Below are 20238 nucleotides of genomic sequence, written 5' to 3' on the forward strand. Positions count from 1 at the left end.
CGTTGTCGGGATGGGAACCCATGTGGTTGGAGCTGGGTGAGGCTGGGAGGGGAAGTGAACTGTAGCTGAAGGAAACTTGAATCTTCCATTCTTTCCAAATTTTGCCTAAGGACCCTCCCGTTTCCCCCCCCCCCCCCCCGCCCCCATTTGTGAGGCACTCTGATTCTGTGCTGATGAGTAAGGTAAGAAACACCTAGTGGGATCAATTAATTTCCCATCCTTTAGAATGTGGGAATGAACAACACAACCCACCAGAAAACTAAATATTGATGCTGTCAGTGGCATGATAATTGGTCTCTGCTTTCATCTCCAAACAATCCCTTGCTTGGATTCCGTTATTCATTCTAAGAGGAAAAGGGTTATTAATGCAGTGTTCTTTAATTTTTTTTTCTTTTTTGTGTGTATGTGTGAGAGAGAACAGGAGAGCAATAATGGAATAAATATATTGGCTATGAGAAAACATTTGCAAGAGATCCTTGCCCATTTTTTTTAATCTTCTCTTATCATGAAGAATGTGAGCCGTGATAAATTGTTCTGCTAATCAAACAGCACTGAAAGGTTAGGTCATTGGAAGTCTTTAGTCATTTTGTGCTTTTCAAGAGTGAATTTGTTAAAATTATGCTGAATACCCACTTAAAGCCTGGGCTGAAAACCCTACCTGTGTTTTATAACTCTGCACTGTCAGAACTCATAATAAGTCAAACATTCTTTCAGAGGTACTCATAAGGGAGAAAAAACCCTGTAAATTTAAGAGTAATTTCAGATTGTAAATGAAAAAGAGAGGCACGACTGTTCATTTGCACCAATCATGCCTTCCTTTCATCTGCTCTGATTAGGCCTGGTGCGGTTTCATCAAACTACTCCATCACTGAGCTGTCACTCCAGTCGTCTGTTGATTGAAAACAATCAGGGCTCTGATGGCACAATTATTCTGACCCTTTAACTAGAGGCTGCTGTGATAATGAAAGGTTGATTATGATAGTTTGTGCCTCTTTCAGTTTGCCAAGAAGGTTAATTTGGGCATCAGACGGATGTTTAATGGGCGCTTGCTGGCTACACTGAGGTAAATGAGAACGTGCAGTCTTCGATATTGCACGGATATAGTTTGGCTGTCAATCATTGTCATTTTGAGTTTGTGCCTCACACTCTGGAAATCACATTTTATTTTTTCCTTGGGATTTAATTTATTCTGTGCCCTGAGGAAGTTCTTTCACTCTGTGACCTTCACAGTAGCTTTCTCTGTCTTTTTTCCCCTTCCCTCAAATGGAGCCCAAAGGCATAATACATCTAGAGGAACATTTTTCTTTCATTTTTCACTTTAAAAAAAAAAAAAAAAAGAAATTTTAAAATCCCTGTTTATCAATTCACCCTGAACAGAGCAAGTGTTTTAATTCTGATTGTAAAATCAGAATGTGCAAATGAAAGTGTGCCTGCTTGCTAACGCAGCGCCACACAGGGGGCTGCTTACGTAGACACACATTTGTAAAACTGACAAACAGGTAATTTTAAAATGCCTCTGTGTAAAGAGGGTGGGGGATGGCACAGCTTTATTTTCACACGCTACACACATATGCCTCAGCTCGGTGCCTTGTAAATATGGTCTCAGTCACTGTACTACAACTTTTTGAGTTGGAAAGTCTCTCTTCAGGGTTCAGGGGCAAAAGCCATTTCATTGCTGATTCAGAGATTATTAATATTTACTGTGTTCAGATTGAGAGAATCCTATGCATAATTTTGTAGTTGTTTGGCTCAAGGTGCAAAAGAAATGCAAATACCTCATAATTTTGATTGTTCTACATACAGCTCATTACAGTCTTATTTTTATGCACATTTTTAATTCAAAATAAAAAGAAGAAAAAGATTTCTATCTTTAAGGCTCTCCTGCATCTAGGCTTGAGCCACTCATTTTCCCTGCTGCCCACAACTGTAAGGTAGTACCTGATTGATAGGATTGCAAAGAGAGTCTGGAGGCTGTGCTGTGTGGTTAGTTACTAACTTCTAAAAATATTCACATGCAACTCATGACTTTGAAAAAGCGTGTGTGTGTGTGTGTGTGTGGTGTTCTTTTTTTTCCCAGCAAGAATTCTTCACCCATGTGTTTTTATCCTTAAATGGGTGATACAGACCAATTTAGTTCACCTTACTTAAATAAAATGCTTAAATGAATATCCTAAACCCTTTGGGTTTTGTCCTTTGTAGTCTCTGGAGAAAGAGAGAGAGAAGACTAATAAGACACTTTAGAGATCCAAATTCAGGCCCTTTTGAAATCCCTGTTCATTTTAAAAAGGTGGAGGTTCCTCCATAGCCTTCAGTGGACTTTGTTTCAGAGCTTTAGTAAATGTCCTGGTTTATCCATAGATTCTGCTCCTGGACTTGAGATTTGCAGAGCCAGGGTGGTGTTGACAATAGCCAACTGAGACAGACGGTGGTTTTGAGGCAAGAGGTTCCAGTCTGGAGCACCTGAGGCTTGCCAAGTTACATAAAATCCAACAAAAGGCCAAAGCATGTGCAGGTTTACAACCAAAATATGTATTTCTACTGTTCTCAAACACTGGACTAGTAAAGTCAAAGTTTTGCTTTTTGAAGTTCCCTTGGTGCCTTAAAGTGATTGCTGTAGTAACTGTGTTGCTTTCACGACTCTTCTTCGCTTAACGATCAATAGGAGCAGATCTGTAGCACTGTCCAATATGCTAATGATACAAAGATATTAATCTGATTTTTTTTCTGGCTGAAAATTTTTGCCTATGTTAAGCAACAGAAGGACTGCTCAGGTGAGATTTGTGTTGAAAGAAGAGATTTGTGGTTCTTTCCCTTTCCCTGGTATATATTATCATCAGATTGTCAGGCAGAAATCGGATAATTTGTGTTGAATATATCTGAACTCATTGTTTTGAAACCTTATAAATTTAATGTTTCCTTTTATTTGTTGTTGCTAAAAAAACCCCAAACCTCTGAACTCCTCATTTTTTCTGCTGCTGTCACTTTTGGGCTTCATCTCAGTTATTAGAGACCTTAGATGGTATAAACTAGCATAATTCCTTTGCAGTCTGTAGGGCTACAAAATGAATACATCAACTAAAGAGCAGACCAGGAGGACTTTAATGGAGTTCCCATGGCCCCTGCCTCTCACAGAGCGCAGGCTTAGAGGAGCGTTTTCTTTCTCAGAATACTGTGGACATAAACTTTCCCTGACGCTGACTTTGTGACTTAAAGTAGTTTCCAAGTGAACCTGGGTCTAATGAGTATGTCGAAGTTTTTGCACTCATAAAATAGCTTGGCTTTTCTGGTTACTAAACTTGCTGTGATGTCAAGTGAAGGTCTGGCGCCTTTCCCAGCAGAGTGGCGTGAGAAGGATCGCAGGGGGGTGTTGAATGGGCAAGGCACAGGCACACCGCCTCTCTTGGTTCCTGGGATAGCTGGCAGCCCAAAAGACCAGGTAACTACTTACTGCAGGGCTATCCTCAACAGGAGTGAAACTCTTAAATCAGCTTTAACCTCCACTGCCTCTGTGTCCTCTCTGGCTGTGGTATGTATGTAGTACCTACACCATTAGCAGCAGGGAGGGAAGGACCATGCTCTGAGGCTCTGGGAAATGGACTGTCGAAGCACTATGCTGAAAGCAGAAGCAGCTGTTGGAAATGCAATGAAATCACAATCCTACATGCAGGTGGGCTTAGATGTACGCTCCAACTGTGCCACAATATATTTTTCATCTTTCCACGTTTTGAGAATGTACTCCATTGCTAAATCAAGTAATGTAACCTTGGAGAAGGAAAATCCTTTGGGTTAAGGCTTTAGAATAAGAGAATTAATCTGGTTTGAAAATCTTGTCCTTCTGAGGGTCTACTTTTGTCATTTACTTAGTTTAGAAGATGAATATGGCAAAATATATTATTTATTAAAGTTGATATAGGCACTAGGCTGTAGCTTCCGTTTCTCTCACACTCATACATTAAAATTAATAGAAAAGAAGCTTCTAGCAGTTTAAACAGAATTTGCCTATAGGGCACTAGGAGTAGGAGTCTTTCCTTATTTTTGTAAATTATTTAACAGCGATACAAATATTTTAAACCTCAAAACTGTGAATGGTCTATTTTTTTTTTGCTTGCTTACTTGTTTGCGTTTTAAACACAGTTGTAATTTCAAGTGCTGTTGGCATTTCCTTAGAGAAGCCTGAATGTCTTTCCTTGCAGTGTCATAAAGCGTATAATGGCTTTGAGTTTATTTTGCTAATATTGATTATAGTTGCTAATCACTACTGCCAGAGAGGCTAAAAAATAGGTGCTATAATTAGTGTATAGATGGGGGGAATTTTGGAGTTTCTATGTAGACACCAGGTTCCTAAGTCTGGATTAAACAAAAACTGAGTAAAGGTGGTAGAACTTGCATTGATAAATATACAGATGTTTGCTGATATCTTACATGGAAGTTTGCATTTCTGCCATATGTTCACAAGAGTTATATTTGCCTCCCTAAGATGCAGTAGAGCTTCTCTGCTGATTATCAGATGCCTACAGACCATCCAGGTGATATAGTGATGTGCAGGGTTCTTAGCCCTGCTTTCTAAATTAATATGGTAAACTGCAGTACTCCACTGCAAACTGACCTCAGAGTCTGGTAAGAGCCAGTAGCAACCTACACAAAAGACAGCCTGGGATTCACCTTACCCCCCGCATTGCTGTTGCAGTTGCTTGTCAGAAAGGAGAGGTGGAAGTAGCGTAGACCAAAGATACCTTTTGGTGCAGCATGTAGAGAATCCCAAGGAGGTTGCAATAAATTTAATTAGGAAGATTCAAAAGTTTTCATAAATAAAGATGCAGGGCAGCTGAGTGGGGATGAAATAGTGTAGGAAAGGACAGAAAAAGTTTTGGTTCAAGACTGGGAATAGATTGTACATCTCCTATTAGTGCCAATGGAATCTTTGTATCACTTTGCACCATCACTGTGGTGGTTTAGAAATTCTATCATTTTAGAGAAACGTTAAGCATTATTGGTTTCAGTGAAACATTTTTTACAACTCCAGGAATATTCTCAGTACAGACCAAACTCAGCATAAACCAAGTTGCTTTTGCCAAACTTCATGCAGCAGAGAAAATGTATTGTAATGGCAATGTCCATCCCTTGTGCTGCAGATCGTCACACATCCCATATGCAGAAATGAATGCAGATACTGTGTCTTTGAAAGGTATAAATGTATGTAGTGTTGCTTGTGTGTTTAGATAGTATTTATTGGGGGACGGGAGGGAGGACAGTAAAGGAAAGAGGAAGAGTGAAGTTCTAAGATATTAACAGGCATTAATTTTAAACTTCCTTTTAAAAGCCTTGTGGTTACCAAGACCAGGTTTACATCAGTGTATGTCTTTTAAGAGTCTGTAATGTCTGTCATTATAGCACAGGTGATACCTCCACAATGCCATTTTAGATGTGAGTGAAGGCATGTACTAGAAGCAAAAGAAACCAATCTGTTGGATGCAAGTGATGACAGATAAGAACTCAGTTTTTGTAAATTCTTCTCTTTTAATGTAGCAACCTACACATCATTCAGTTGATATGAATTCAGTTGGTGTCTTCACCATGATGAAGATAGCCTCAATTCCACTTCAATTTCAAGTGTCTAGTCAATGATGAGAGCTAAGTGCCTCTGAAGACTTTGAGGGATGTTTCACATGGCCTAAGACATGGAGTAGGGAGTTGCCTAAAACCACTCAGTAGGAGACACCTGACACATGGATTTGGTGCATTTAGAACATATGAATATTTTCAATGATTTCAAGTCCATAAACACTTTCAAATATATTGAATTAACAACTTTTACTAGCAAGTCTCAATACATATAGCTGATGCACATTTTGAAACTCCCTGCAGCATTTAACTGACTGAACTACTGTTGCAATTTTTGATGCCCTTCATTGATCTGTTGTTTCACAGGGGTTGAATAGCACAGTGGAGAAAAAGTGTTTCAAATTAATCTTAATAAGAACATGGTTTTGGTTTGTCATCTTCCCTCTCTGACAGAATACAGAAGCAGCAAGAAATTTGATACCCCATGCATATATGAAAGCCATAAGTAACAGAAGCCTTTCTTTTCAGCTCCTGCATGTGACATTCCCATGAGCAGTACAGGGCAGGAAGTTTTAGCTGAAACCGTTCTTATTGCACAGCTAGTTAGAAACTCCTGCTCCACGAGTTCTTTGTCAGGATGAAATGAAGTATCATGTAGAGGAGTCTGTCCTCATCCAAAACTAGTCATTGTCTTTGTTAATGACTTGGATGAAAGAATAATATGGGGTTTGTTTTCAGACAGTCAGAAGGTGGAATGGTCTTCAAGCACTTTTGAAAACATAATTAGGATTGAGAATGATCTTGACAGATTGGAGCAGCAGTCTGAAGTAAATAGTAGAGAGTTCAGTAATGACACAGAAAGGGTGACACTTTGTGGAGTTCTGCAGAAAAAAGAGGTTGGAATAGTACTCCATCATAAGCTTAAATATAAATCAGCAATATCATAGTGCACCAACAGTCTTGTATAGTGATGTACAAACAAGAATGGCGTAGATTGTTACAATCAAAGAGATCCTTCCAATCTATTTGCTACTACTACAGCCTTAAGAGGAAGATTATATCCAGTTTGCAGCAGCAAACATTAAGAAAGAGTGTGATTTCCTTTCAATAACAGAGAACTGTGAGCCAAGCCACAGAGGTTTGGAAAATGTGACCTAAGATAGATTGAGAGACTTTTTCATTCAGAAAAGAAGAAATCACAACACACATATTAAAATGCATCAGAGGTGGAGGTGAAAAGGAAGGCAGTAAACTGCTTTTCGTCCTGTATGGATGGATCAATTTCAAGGATTGGTCTGGGGGTTCCTGAGCTCTGGAATATGAACCCAAAGGTGGAAAATGGGGCAATGAGTTGAAGGGTTTAGAGCTCCTGCATAGGTAAAAGGAAAATCTGAGAGGATAGCTGAGCATGGGAATGGTTTTACTGAGGAAGTTTGGGCATCTTCATCTCTGGAGGTTACACAACAGTTCTTGAAATGGTTTAGGCCCTTTCTAGCCTCTTTTTAGAGTTGGTTGGATTCAATACGCTTTATGTAATTTAAAGGCTATGTTTAATTTTGGCTGTTGATGCCAGCTGCAGTTGCTGAACAGTTTTAGAGTCTTTCTTGCTGCTTTCTGTCAGTCCCAAACCAGCAGAGCCTTTTCTCTGCTTCTCTCTTCTCTGCCTTAATTTCTGTCCCTTTACACCTCTCTCCACTTTATGAATAAAATAAATGAAGAAGGAAGAAAAAATATTGAAGTATTTTGTATGTATTTTGTTATATTCCTTCAATATTTTGTCATAAATGGAATGAAAGATGGAGGGGAGAAAGGGCTTTTCTTTCTAATCATCTAACTGTAATCTTACTTTTCTTTCTAGTGTACCTGCGGTCTCCAGTGACCACATAGTCCTTACATTTATATTATTGCTCCAGCAGCTTGATTCTAGGATATTGTGGTCTCCTACAGCATCACTAACAGTTTGCACAGCAAGAGTACCACATAGCAGTATTGCAGTCTGGTAATGCTGTGGAAATTCTTTAGGGGGACTGGTGCAATACAATGCTTTTATGTATATTATAGATGGAGCTTTAGTAGGTATCTTTTATGTTGACTCACATGCTTTCGTGTCTGCTTTTTATATTGATTGATATTACTACAGAGGCAAGTATGTAGCTGGTCTTGGAATGCAAGCAATTTTCAAAAGATCAAATTTTGACAGAATTGTACACAAATAATTGGTGTCTTGTTTTTCCCTTCCTTCCCCCCACTTTTAGCTGGCTGTGAGGTGGTTGGAACACAACTGCCGCTACCAGTACATGGATGAACTCCTCCAGTATGTCCGCTTTGGCCTTATGGATGTGGATACACTGCATACCGTAGCTCTTTCTCATCCTCTTGTCCAAGCTAGTGAAAGTGCGACAGCACTTATTAATGAGGCCTTGGCTTACCACCAGAGCGTCTATGCACAGCCAGTTTGGCAAACCAGAAGGACAAAACCTCGCTTCCAGTCAGACACTCTTTACATTATCGGTGGGAAAAAACGTGAAATCTGTAAGGTGAAGGAATTGAGATACTTCAATCCAGTAGATCAAGAGAACGTTCATATCGCAGGGATTGCAAACTGGAGTGAGCTAGCACCTATGCCTGTAGGGAGAAGCCACCACTGTGTTGCTGTCATGGGAGACTTTCTTTTTGTAGCTGGCGGAGAGGCAGAGCACTCCACAGGGCGCACTTGTGCGGTGAGAACTGCCTGTCGATACGACCCCCGCACTAACTCTTGGGCTGAGATAGCTCCAATGAAGAACTGTCGGGAACACTTTGTGCTGGGAGCAGTGGACGAGTACCTCTATGCAGTAGGGGGCAGAAACGAATTGCGTCAAGTGTTACCTACAGTGGAACGCTATTGCCCCAAGAAGAACAAGTGGACCTTTGTACAGTCCTTTGATCGATCGCTGTCATGCCATGCAGGATATGTGGTGGATGGTCTTCTTTGGATATCAGGTAGAAAACGTTTCACACAGTTTGAGGTACTAACAAAATACCAAAATACTGTCTCGAATGAAACTAATAAATCTTCTTTGGTTTATGTGTTACGATAATTTTTGTCTTAGAAGGTGGGTATTTCAAAGAATTTAAGCCTGGAAGCGTACAATCAAGCCTGATATGAAGTATAGGTGCATAACAGACCTATACAATATTTTTTTGTCTGCTAAACATCTCTCTGTGTTTCAAAGCTGCATATATCATATGTGCTACCTCCAGTTGCCGTTCATAAATCACAGTGAATTGGAATGATAATGGACTTTTGGAAAATTTCAGCTGACAAATTTTGTGTGCTTCCTAAAAATAAAAAACAAGATCCAGTTTCTGTAGTATGATCTGGTACCACTGCATTTATTCCTGATAATGAAATGGAGAATTAAGTGCTCGCTGGCTTGTGTTGATCTGGGGCTTGAAGGCAGATGTATGAATTGCTCCCACTTGCTCTTTAGGATATTGTTACAGGCCAAGATGACCTTCATTAGAAATCATGCATAGCTCTGAATGTCCATAACAAGTGCACAGGACTCCGTGGATGTAATAATAGCTTTATGGCACAGAGAGATGAAAGCATAGGCCTTGTAATCTTAAAAAGTATTTCAGACTGAGTTGCAAATGGTATGTTAGTTTATTTTACATGTGCACATTGATGGGAGTTGAGGACATTGTGTCATCAGTCTTTGTAGTGACTTTTCTGGTATTATTTACTTTGGAATATTGTTGATGCTGTCTACAGAAGATTTGACAGAAAAATATCCACCTTTTAGTAAGAAGTGTGTCATGAAAGGTTATAAAGTTGTAATATTTATCAAGGAAGTTAATGAGTAAATGGGGCCAGCCCTTGAGGAAAATGTTCAGTGATTGCCATCTTCAGTGTAGATAGCCTCTGGGGATTTTGATATGGTCTGGGATGCCTCTGGTGAAAAGACGGTATGTGAATGAAAGATTAAGTTAGCTACTTAGGACTTCGCTGTGCTTCTCGAAGTATGTCGTTTAGGTTAGCAGAGCAACTTGCAGATGTACCTTTCTGCCTGTATGGATTAAGTACCTTATGGGAATGGGTTCCCAAGCATTGGTGGGCGATGTAGCAGGTATCTATTTTTATGCATATACACTTAAATAATGAATGATGACTTCGGAATTAAAAGCATGACAGAATGCAGAAAATCACCAAGATCCCTGGCAGGTGCTTCGGGTTGCTTTCTTCAGCAATTTGCGTTGAAGGAGTCTTGTAGAGTTTGTGCTGTGTGTTAATCCTGAAGTGTGCACACAGTGGGCTTTGAGACCCAGGTATGGTACGGAAACAGGGTTTCTGCTTTAGGGTACCAGTGGGCTGTGTTCAGAGCATTACCCTGTTTATTCACTACCTTTCCTGTTTTATCAGTCGAGAGAGATGTGTGTCTGTGATGGGCAATTCAAATATGTGGACGCTACTACTGCTGTGTCTTGATTTCTTCCCCCCGCCGCCTCCCCCCCGCCCCGTGGTTTACATTTCTCAGTATCTATTTATGAAAAACAGAGCTTTTTAGGAAATTGTGTTAAGCATATTCATATAAAATCATTGAACAAGCAGTAGAAACATCCATCAGTGTGGTCCTTGCTCCAGTACATGAAAAAAGTAATATTTTTTTCTTAATTTCATTTTTTTTCTGGGGAAAAAAAATATACCAAAACCAAAAAGCCAAACCTGAAAAAAACCCCAAGGAAGTATTTGATAGGGATTTTTAAGTCAAATGTGGGAGTGGTTGAAGATTACTTTTAATCTTTCCAGATATGCTAGGAAAGGGAAAAATTATGCTGAGGATTAATTAATGTGCTTAGTTACGTAAGTGAAATGCATGCCTGCCTGCGTGTTTAAATACAATCTGCACTTATATAATGAAGCAGTGTGATATTGTGCTCAAGGATATGCCTCTAATACAGCTGTAGAATCAGGGGAAGAGGTAAGTGAAAGCCTGTTAGATGAACTCTGTAAAACTGGGCAAAACAACAAAAAATATTTTATCGGTATTGTTCCATTTATATTTGAAAATGCTACCAACATAACTTCTGTTGTAAAGTCACAGTAAGGAGCAATGTTTAGGCAGTGGAATAAGATAGACAGGACTTTTCAGTTGTATTTTGTATAGTTTTTGAGAAAATGCTTAGCAGTTTTGAGTTGCTAGATTCTGACAGGTTATTATGAAGTACGAGAGCATACTATGCAATACTTAAGTAGGGTATTGATCTGAATTATGTACTCACAGATTGAAAATGGGTTTCTGTGTATTGAATAGAATTATTTTAAAAATAAAAGTAGGTGGAGATACAATCACTGTAGCTAGCTTTCTATTATTAATTAATTGCTTAGGGCCAGAATGTAGCTCGCAGTATGTATATATTCAGGGGCAGGGGAATACGGAGAGATGCTTTGTTATCCAAAAATATCAGTAGTCATTGCTGAAAAAAATCCACTGTTCGTCATCAAATATAAGGTGTTAGCATAAGAGTAATCAGTAATGCAGGAGGGAACCTAATTTTGAAGTATGTGGCCTAAAATTAAGTAATTAAAAAATTAGTGAGTTAGGGATGTTTCTGAGCTGTATCCCTGCTGCTTTTTCTGGGAAATACGGGTCATCAGCAAGAGCTCTCAAAGTCAGTCTGCTATTGCCAGCTGGCAAGATAACCATGAAAATGTGCCCAGTTTTTTAGTAAGTGAATAAATTAAATAGTGGTAATATGAGTTTCTAGCCCTTGTATTAGTGGAGAGAGTTATCAAAACATGACCAGCACACCGACCATTTACTTACTCTATAGCCAAACCATCAGTGCCTCTGCTACAGCACCTTGTCTTCTAAAGGCTTGGCTAATCAAAAGCTGACTAGACTTAGGGGCTTTCTATTATTATTATTGGGATTCATTTTCAGCTTTACTTTGCTGCTCCTTTGGGACAAATATGAGAAGGAATCAAAAATAATAGAGCATAAAATCATGGCAAAGGCAGCAGGGAGGGGAAGTGTGCTAAAGAAAACGCCATGTAAGTGTAAGCACATACTGGCAATAGGAGATGGGTGGCCGGTGTTTCAGGTGACAGAGGGACTCCTAAGCTGCCCCCACCGCTTTGGGGTTTTTAACCTGCCAGAAGGCTCAGAGGGAGCGTTCTGCACTCTGGAACTAGTCGGACCCTCTGGTCAGCACAAGTGCGTTCAGTTCTCAAGTTTTCTGAGCTCCATATATTGTGGAACACGTTTTTATATTTGTGTCATCGTTTTTTCTCGTCTTTTTTTTTATTTTTTTCACAGCCCACATTTTATTTTATTTTCTTATTTTAGAAAGTAGATGAGAATTCATTAAAATAAGTTTTCTGTATTGACAGTACAGCATCGGGCAGATGGTTTTGAAATTTTGTAGAAAGATGAATCTTACAGGTCCCAGTTAACATCTGACACCGTGACCCCTTTCACAAACGAATTGCATGCTTGAAAAGTGAAGTATTTGAGTGAAAGAGAAACAAAATGCATCAAACCCTTTGGAGTTCAACATTACTAACAATCATTCCCTATAGAAGCAGGGAAATATTTTCCATAAGAGCAAGAACTTGAACTGTGCCCGTTTGCCTGCCTCCTCCGTGGAGTGCACGTGCAAATCTGGAGACCTACTTTTCTATACACGTTAACCTTCCTTCTCCCGCCTGGGTGTAGTGCCCCTGGGGACAGAGGGGCAGGGAACCTCTGCCAGGCAGTTCAGCTCTGGGCCATTCCTGCACCTGCAGCTGGGGATAACGAGGCTTCCCCTCCGCCTCAAGTGCTCAAGAGCTGACCATGTGAAAAGTTTTCTCTAAAGCAAAGTATTATGCTGTTGTTTTGCCGAGGTCCGAGTTCCCTGACCTTAAGGGTGTCAGCTAAAATCTCAACTTGACATGCACATGGCAACTCAACTTGGGGGGGGAGGTAAGCAAGCCAGCCCTGTACAGTTGATTTGTATTTAACAGCTGCTTCTTCTTTTTTTTATTTATTTTTATTATTATTTTTTTCTGTAATGGTGGAGATTTTGACCAAGGAAATGATGGGATCACGTATCTTGGGGAATTATTCTGAGTTTGCAAGTGGTTTGGGGGTGTAAAAATATTACCTTACTATCAGTATGCTCTTTGTTGTGAGGAGAAGAAAATTTTTCTTCAGTAAATGCCTATAAAATTCTATGAAAAATAGATCTGGAATAAATAAGAATTTACAGTATCTAAGCAAATCAAGTTTTGCAGTGTGGCTGGCACAGAAATTACCTGGAGCGGGAGGTTAACAAGTACATAAAAATTGCCTCAGTGACCCAGTCTTAGTCTGTATATGGAACAGTGTTTCTTTATTATTATTATATTTGAATAAAGATAAAGGATCTCACGCCTTTCAGGTATTGACATTGTAGGTTTGATGCCATTGATTCTTCTTAGATTGAATGTAAATATCAGGCCTTAATGATTAAAAAAAACCCAAAACCAACCCCCAAACAAACTAGGGCTTATGCCCCTCTTGTTTGCAGCTGGATTGCATCCGGGGTGGAACAGAGTTAATTAGAGCTGCTGGTGGTGTCTTGCAGGGGACTCCTTAGGGTGGGAGAATATTCTCCAGCTCAGCTGTCCTCACTGCACCTGGGCTGGCTGAAGTAAAAGGCAGCGGGCTTGCATGTTGAGGAAGGATTATCTTGTGTAAGACGTGTAAGAGAGGAGAGATTTCTATTTTAAAATAGCAGAGCACCTTGGGGTGCATGTCATGCGTTTCTATATATTCCCTGGATTTGCTGGAAGGAATACACGTGGGAGCTCTTTGCCAGCATGTAGTTTTACACATCTCCCAATGAACTCGGATTCGCGCACGCAGCCTAGCACTTGGGGACTTCGGAAGGAGTTGTGAGATTTTCTGGGGGATTTGGATTGGATTAGATTTCTCAAGTCATATGGGGGTCTTACTAGGACATGTTATAAATAGGGATTATAAATTTTCGATTGGGAAAATGGTGTTGAATCTACTGCCTCCCCCCCTTCTCTTTTTGGAAGTGTCTTTGTTGAAGGAGTTTTTCAGTGCAGTTTGTGGACTGTCTGGGGGGCTGTAACAACACAAAGTATTTCCCATGTGTGGGAAAGGGCTGGACAAGGTGGGGTTTGGAATCCTCCAGCAACTTCCCCATGTAGAGGGGCACTGTTGCATGAGTTGGGAACTTACGAGTCTTGGAGAGCTTAAAAAGCAGGGTTTATGGCCTGCAAGGGAGCGAGCAACAGTGACTGTGGCAGTGTAAAAATACATTGTAAGCCCATGAGCTGGGTGCTGGGCTTTCTGTGAGTGTGTTCTCCTGTCTGTAAGAGCAAGAAAGACATAGGCTTGTCCCGAGGGTACTCCTTGCCTCCCAGAAACTCCTCAAAGCAAGCTGCTCATGACAAAGTGGTGTGCAATCATCGCTCTGTTTATAAAGCCCAGCGAGTGCCGACAGAACTGTAAATTTTCTGTTATTTACCCAGCCAGATATTTTTTCTCTTTCTTTAACTGATGGGTTATTACCACATTAGCTGCTATTGCTTGACATCAAATTTAATAGCATGGTTTGTATTTTCGAATATTTCTTTTCAAGTGTCGTTATGATGCCTCCCTGCCTTTTCCCTCCTTTCCTCATAGAAAGCACTGTAGAGAAGTTTAAGAAATTATCTCAGAATTGCCCCATTTTTTTCTGAGAAAGTATGCATTATTTTTAGTACCATTTCAACTTTTTTTCATTTTCCTATTTTTTAAGAGACATATTGCTCTTCTTTTGCCCTTTCCCAGCTGCCTGGAGTATTTAAAAAAAAATAGTTCAAGAGGACATCGCAGACTTGTTAAATTTGAATTTTGGCAGAAAATTTTAAACTTTTGCTATAGCACTTCAAAGTTAGGAGGAACTTGAGTTTGAAAATTGATGCAGATATAAGATGGCATATTTAATGACAGATGTATCTATAGAAACCTGTTAAGATGCAGATTATCCCCCTGGGGAGGGGAGATCAAAACTGCCAATCTATAAAATATACTTGTTAGGGGAAGGCATGGAATCTATCTCTGCGAGCACTTTGATTGCAGGGGACAGTGTAGCAGCATGTGGCATCATAACCTAAGAGCAGACAAATCAGCTTGATGACTTTCAAAGCCAAGAATACTGCTGGAGGCAAGGGTACTCCAGTCTAGAAGAAATTAAAACATATAGAGACTGTTATTAATTCCAGATCTATTTTTGTGTAGTCAAATCTGTATGCAAATCCTTAGCATCTCATTTTGGCAGATTAATCTAAAAGTGAAGAGTGGTATGTGAAGGGAATGTAATGATAAAACACCACAGATGAGCAATATTGCGGGGGAAAAAATGTAAGCTGTGTACTTGATATGAGGGGCTCTTTGTGAAGAGAGGTAAATAATTTTGCTTATTTGATTATTTCATTATTTTACGAGGAAGCAACCCCCTTCTTTCTCTTCTTCCTCCATATCTTTCCTCCCAAATTAAAGTGTCCTGTCTGAATGAAAATACATGACCCAGCATTGTTTTTCCGATGCATCTCCTGTAGTTTAACATTCTGGAGGTAATCTTCCAAATAACTGTGATTTTTATTTTTCAAAATACTAATCTGACATCTCATTTTTAAACATTACGCTAGGAGTGGAAATAACTATGTAAAAGAAAATCAAATTACAAAACAGATATTAGAAAAGATTGTTTTGTGCATGTGGCTGACGGCCACCAACACTGTGAAGAGCGTAGAGACCAGTAACAGATTGTTAGATTAGACACGGAACAGTCATTGCTTTCCAGTGCGTGTTCTTGCGTGTGTACTTCACAGGTGCTGTGATGGGCAGTGTGTGGCGTAGTGTGATGGAAACAGTTTGGAAAGACTACATCTCATCTTGGCTGTCTCTTAGCCTGTAAGCATCTCTGAGCTGGGAGCTTGTGCTACTGTCCGTGTGTCGGGGCCCCAGTACAGCCTGGTGCTTGCAGGGATGCACCCGAATAACTGTTATTCCTCCCTGCTACTGCGGTTGAAGACAAGACTCTTGAATAGATTTGTCTGTAGTTTCTGCTATCCATTGATCAGATTCTTGGCCTTGCTCAAGTTATTTGGAGTGATCAGAGGGTACACCTATGTTAGCAAGTAGCTCAGCCCAGTAGGAGCAGATCAGCAGATAAAACTTTGGTGCTGCATTCTCTGTATCTACTCCATGTACAGTTCACTTTTTTTTTTTGGCTTTGGACTATATATATTCTGGTCTTCTGGACCAAATATTCCTAGTACTCAGCTGGTACAAAGCCATCTGAAAGACCGGTTATTATTTCACACCCTTACACTCCATTAGGAACTGGAGCACAGCTGGTGCACATCTGGAGCAGAGCTTCTGGTTTAACTTCAATGCACAGCAGTCCCACCCTACAGCCTAAAATGACATGTGGGAGGTGGGGGCGTTGCTTCGAAACCACAGTATGGCTCTGAACCAAAATGCTGTGCTAGGTGCAGCTGGAGGCTGGCAAAATGAGGATTGCCCATCACGGAGCCATGTTAACACTGGCTGGGGATAAAAGAAAAGAACCCAGTGGCCTTAGTAGGACGGGGCCATAGCTCAGCCAGCAGGAATGAAAGCAGCTCTGCTGCTGCTCTGTCTGAAACGGGACGTCCTCACAAAAAGAGAAGCATCAACAAATGTAATGACAGACGAAGTTCCTTCCTCTCGTGGCTGTGGATTTTGTCCATCATTGGCCCATGTTGTTAAAACTGTGATATAAAAGTTTGTCGGTATGAGTTTCACTGGTGTGTGGCCACTGGCATGCCCTAGTTATGTCCAGACCTTCTGGCAGGGTGGAAGGTGAGGTGCAGCTTCCAGGCGTTATTTCTGGTCCCATCTTCCCATGGGCCCAGGGTGGTGACAGAGGGGGGACTGGGATCTGTGGCAGTGCTGCAGTGACACCATGTCCCCAGGAGGCTTGAGCACACTTCAGAACATGCTTACGCAGGTAAGGTTACAGACTTGAGACTGAGGAATTTTTCCACCGGTTTGCTCGGTGAGATTTGCCATTTAAAACCAATAGAGAACAGGATGATCGGGCATTAAATGTATACTGTGTTGAGGTAAATGGTTTGTGGCATCTATGGGGGTCAGACTTGATTCCGGGCTTTTCTGAGGTGCTTTGTACCTTGCTTTCTAAACATTATTGCAAAGTAAATGGTAGTGCTGTTTCTGGTCACTACGGAGCAACAACCTCCCAACATAAGTCTACAACTAAGCCAGGACATGTTCTCTCTGAAATACAGACTAAATACAGGATTTCCTTCGAATATATAGGTGAGCACATTTGCACAGGTTTGCGCTATGCTTTCCAGCTGGCAGTGGTCTCCCACGTCACGCTCCTGGTTAGGCACAGCTCCTCTCCGACCTCTTCCTTCTCTCTGATGCAAGGCCACCTCCTCCTCCTTTAAACTGTATCACATACTGGGAACAGGGATGGGTTTCATCTTTGCGTCTTGACAGCGGCTGAATGCACAGTCATTTATAAACAGATCAATTCTTATCTCGTTTTTAGCCCATAGAATTAGGTTTACAAAGGAAGCGTGTGTGCAGGGCATTTGTCGTTGCCATTTTGTGTTTTTAGATGTTTGACAAGTGTGCTACTTACTATTTTGTAACCAGATTAAAAAGTGCAGTGGAATGTAAGAGTAAGTGGTGGTTATACAATGAAATTATGTCAGCAAATGAACCCTAGAATTGGTTATTTTGCTGTACCTGATCTTGGTCCTTCTTTTGCTTATATGAAAAAAGAATGTAACCTGTATAACCTCTTTCACAGGAGGAGTAACAAACACAGCACAGTATCAAAACAGGCTCATGGTCTATGATCCTAAGCAGGTGGGTATCAGTGTTGTATGTATTTTTCTGAGATGTTTTGCTTCAAACAGGTCTCTTAGCAAATACATAAAATGATTTTGTAAGGCTAAAAATGCTGACCATTTGAATTGGTGGTGGTTTAAATTCACTTTGTACTGATGTGCGAGTTTAACAGAGTAATGGAGACCCTGACTTTTTATTATGTTTTTTTTAAGCCTGTAGGCGTTAGAAACATCTTAGATTAAATACAGAAATGTGCTTTAAATCCCCTGTATTTATCAGTATTTATTTTGCTTGTTCATTTTTTTGTAATCCAGCAGCCTCGGGCAACGTATACTCAAAGTCAGTGTCACAAAACTGCTCCTTGTCATTGGCATTTCTGCTTTGAATTGCATATACAGGCTTTTTGTTTTCTGCATACTTTCAGAACTATACTACCTGGCCGTGACTTATTCTGCTGACTGCAAGGGTGCCTATCATTTCATTACCCAAGCACCTAAAATATCTTTTAGGGATTATTTCATACATTATGTATGTGTTTTGATTAGGTTAGCGTGGCTCAGTAACCATTTCAGAGGGTTAGGGCATGCTTATGCCCTCTTGCTTGTATTAGGAATTAAAAGTCCTAAGCTTGCAATCAGAGTTGCATAGCCTGATTTACACCCGCGTGGAAGAGTATTGACTTTTCTGATTGTAGGATAGGAGCTTTGATTGCAGTATTTGGAACCGAATTGTGACAGGAGATACTTCTGTGTGGTTCCCACTGACTTTTCAAAGCATAGCACACATGTGGGTCCTGAAGGAGAAAGCAGGCGATGACACACCTGCCTCTTTTTGAGGCGCAGTTTTATGCATCGATTGTACAAATGCTGATTCTCTCTTAAATCCAAGTAGTAATTACAGGCAGCAACCTTATTTTGCTTATGAGGGGGACGCGTATTTAGATACTGTGTCTCCGTTGCGTATCTTTCACTTTGATTCTTTACTTGCCGACGTGAAAGTTGCCCCCCAAAATACCAGTGGCAGGCCTACTTCAGCGTGCCGTGCCGACGGCGAGAAGCCCGGCCTGGCGCGTAAAGAGTTACAGAGGAATTGTGCACTCGCATTCTTCAAATGAGGTCCGCTTCGTGTTTGTACACACAAGCTCTTTTTAAAAATTCTGCTGGCATATTGTTTACGGTGGGTACTGGAAACCATCACATCTGCTTGCATCTCGCACAGAATCTCAATAACTCTATCATTCAGCACCAGCGCTTGCTTCTGCGCGAGGCCTTTGTGGCGAGTCGATAATGCCTGCCATCTGCCACAGAGCACACAGCTACCTGCCAACAAGCCGGCTGGGGTGACCTCTGCTTCCCCACCACTGATTAGTATTCACACGCCGGCTTATTAGAAATGACCCCACCAGGCCCCTCTGTTTCTTTGCCTTTGCAGTGCTTTGCGGCTCACCTGGCAGGCACTGCAGTGGAGGAAGCTAAAGATATAATCAGGGGATGCAGGCAGGCTTTGCAAAGCAGATGGTGTCTATAGTCTGGTGTTAAGAGACTGGACTACTAATGCAAACATTAATGCCTAATATTCAACTATTACGCATTGAAATGTATAGCTATATATTGTGGAGGTTAAAAGGCAGTAGTATTAGAGGCTCTTGAGTTCCCGCAAGCGGTAGCACATGTAACGCAAAGAATTTCCTCACAGATTTTAACTTCCTCCACTTAAATTAATCTCATCCATTGCCAGGTTGTTTGATTTGGTAAGCGTAGCAGGAGCGATTGTTTTCTTAGGTTTAAAATACTGTGCTTTAATCCCTCTTCTTCCGTGTCCTCTTGCCCCTCCCCTGAACAGGTAGAATTCTTGAACATTGCTAACCAGGAAGAAAAATATGCAAAAGGACGTTACTTTGTAAGTGCCCACAAATAAAGGGTTAGCATTAAACCAAATACATGTATCATTTGAGAAGATTCTTTAGGAAATTAGTTTTTCCTATTGCTTCATTGCCCAAGGATAAGATCGAATAAGCTTCTGAATGACGAAACGTGGAAGTATCCCTCTTCTCTCCTAACAGAGCTAGCTGGTACGGATAATTTTAGCACTTGATACAAAGCAGACATCTAATAGTCTTGCTTAAGGAGGATTTGCTACTGAATTATAAAGAAAAAAAGCTTTGAGACCTGATGAGCTAAACTGGAGAAAATACAGAACAAGAAATACTATTAAATTAATGAATCTAAATGTGAGAACTGTAAACCACGTGTTGAAAGTCCGGTATGTCTAGTCAGTGTTATAACCAACATGCATGTTTAACATACGAACGACACGAGTATATATACTTGTAATTTCTGGCAAGGGTAAGGAGAACACCAGTAACATGCTGCTATTATTGTACTACTAATATAGGTATGTCTTTGAGCAGTGCTGAGACAAGTTCTCTCTTTCTCCTTCCAGAATAAGTGGTTAAGCCGTAGCCCAATGTTGCAGAGGAGAGTGTATCACTCCATGGCTGCTGTCCAAAGGAAACTTTACGTGTTAGGTGGGAACGATCTCGACTACAACAACGATCGGATCCTGGTCCGGCACATAGACTCCTACAGCATAGACGCTGACCAATGGACGCGTTGCAGCTTCAACATGTTGACAGGTGAGTATTGTGCACCAAAAGGGGAAACTTGCTACTATTAAAATAAAACATCGATTCTTTTCCCTTTAGATGCCTTTAGTGTGTGGAACTCCATGACTTTGCTGCAATTGCTTCCAATTTAGGGACCATCGTTGGCCAGGAAGACACTTTTGA

The 20238-nt window shown here is 40.7% G+C and overlaps 1 protein-coding gene across 5 annotated transcripts in view; it reads left to right on the top strand.

Moving 5' to 3' along the window:
- The window catches only part of KLHL32 (kelch-like family member 32), a 96776-nt gene that overhangs the window by 71687 nt on the left and 4851 nt on the right, over positions 1-20238 (top strand). For all 5 annotated transcript variants that reach the window (XM_010573346.1, XM_010573350.1, XM_010573347.1 and 2 more), the window contains 3 exons: positions 7818-8544; positions 17410-17468; positions 19893-20085. In XM_010573346.1, coding sequence (XP_010571648.1) covers positions 7818-8544; positions 17410-17468; positions 19893-20085 — 979 coding nt within the window. The remainder of the gene's footprint in view (positions 1-7817; positions 8545-17409; positions 17469-19892; positions 20086-20238) is intronic.

Source organism: Haliaeetus leucocephalus, unplaced genomic scaffold (genome assembly GCF_000737465.1).
Source record: "Haliaeetus leucocephalus isolate CR32 unplaced genomic scaffold, Haliaeetus_leucocephalus-4.0 Scaffold384, whole genome shotgun sequence".
In the NCBI taxonomy this organism is placed as follows: Eukaryota; Metazoa; Chordata; class Aves; order Accipitriformes; family Accipitridae; genus Haliaeetus; species Haliaeetus leucocephalus.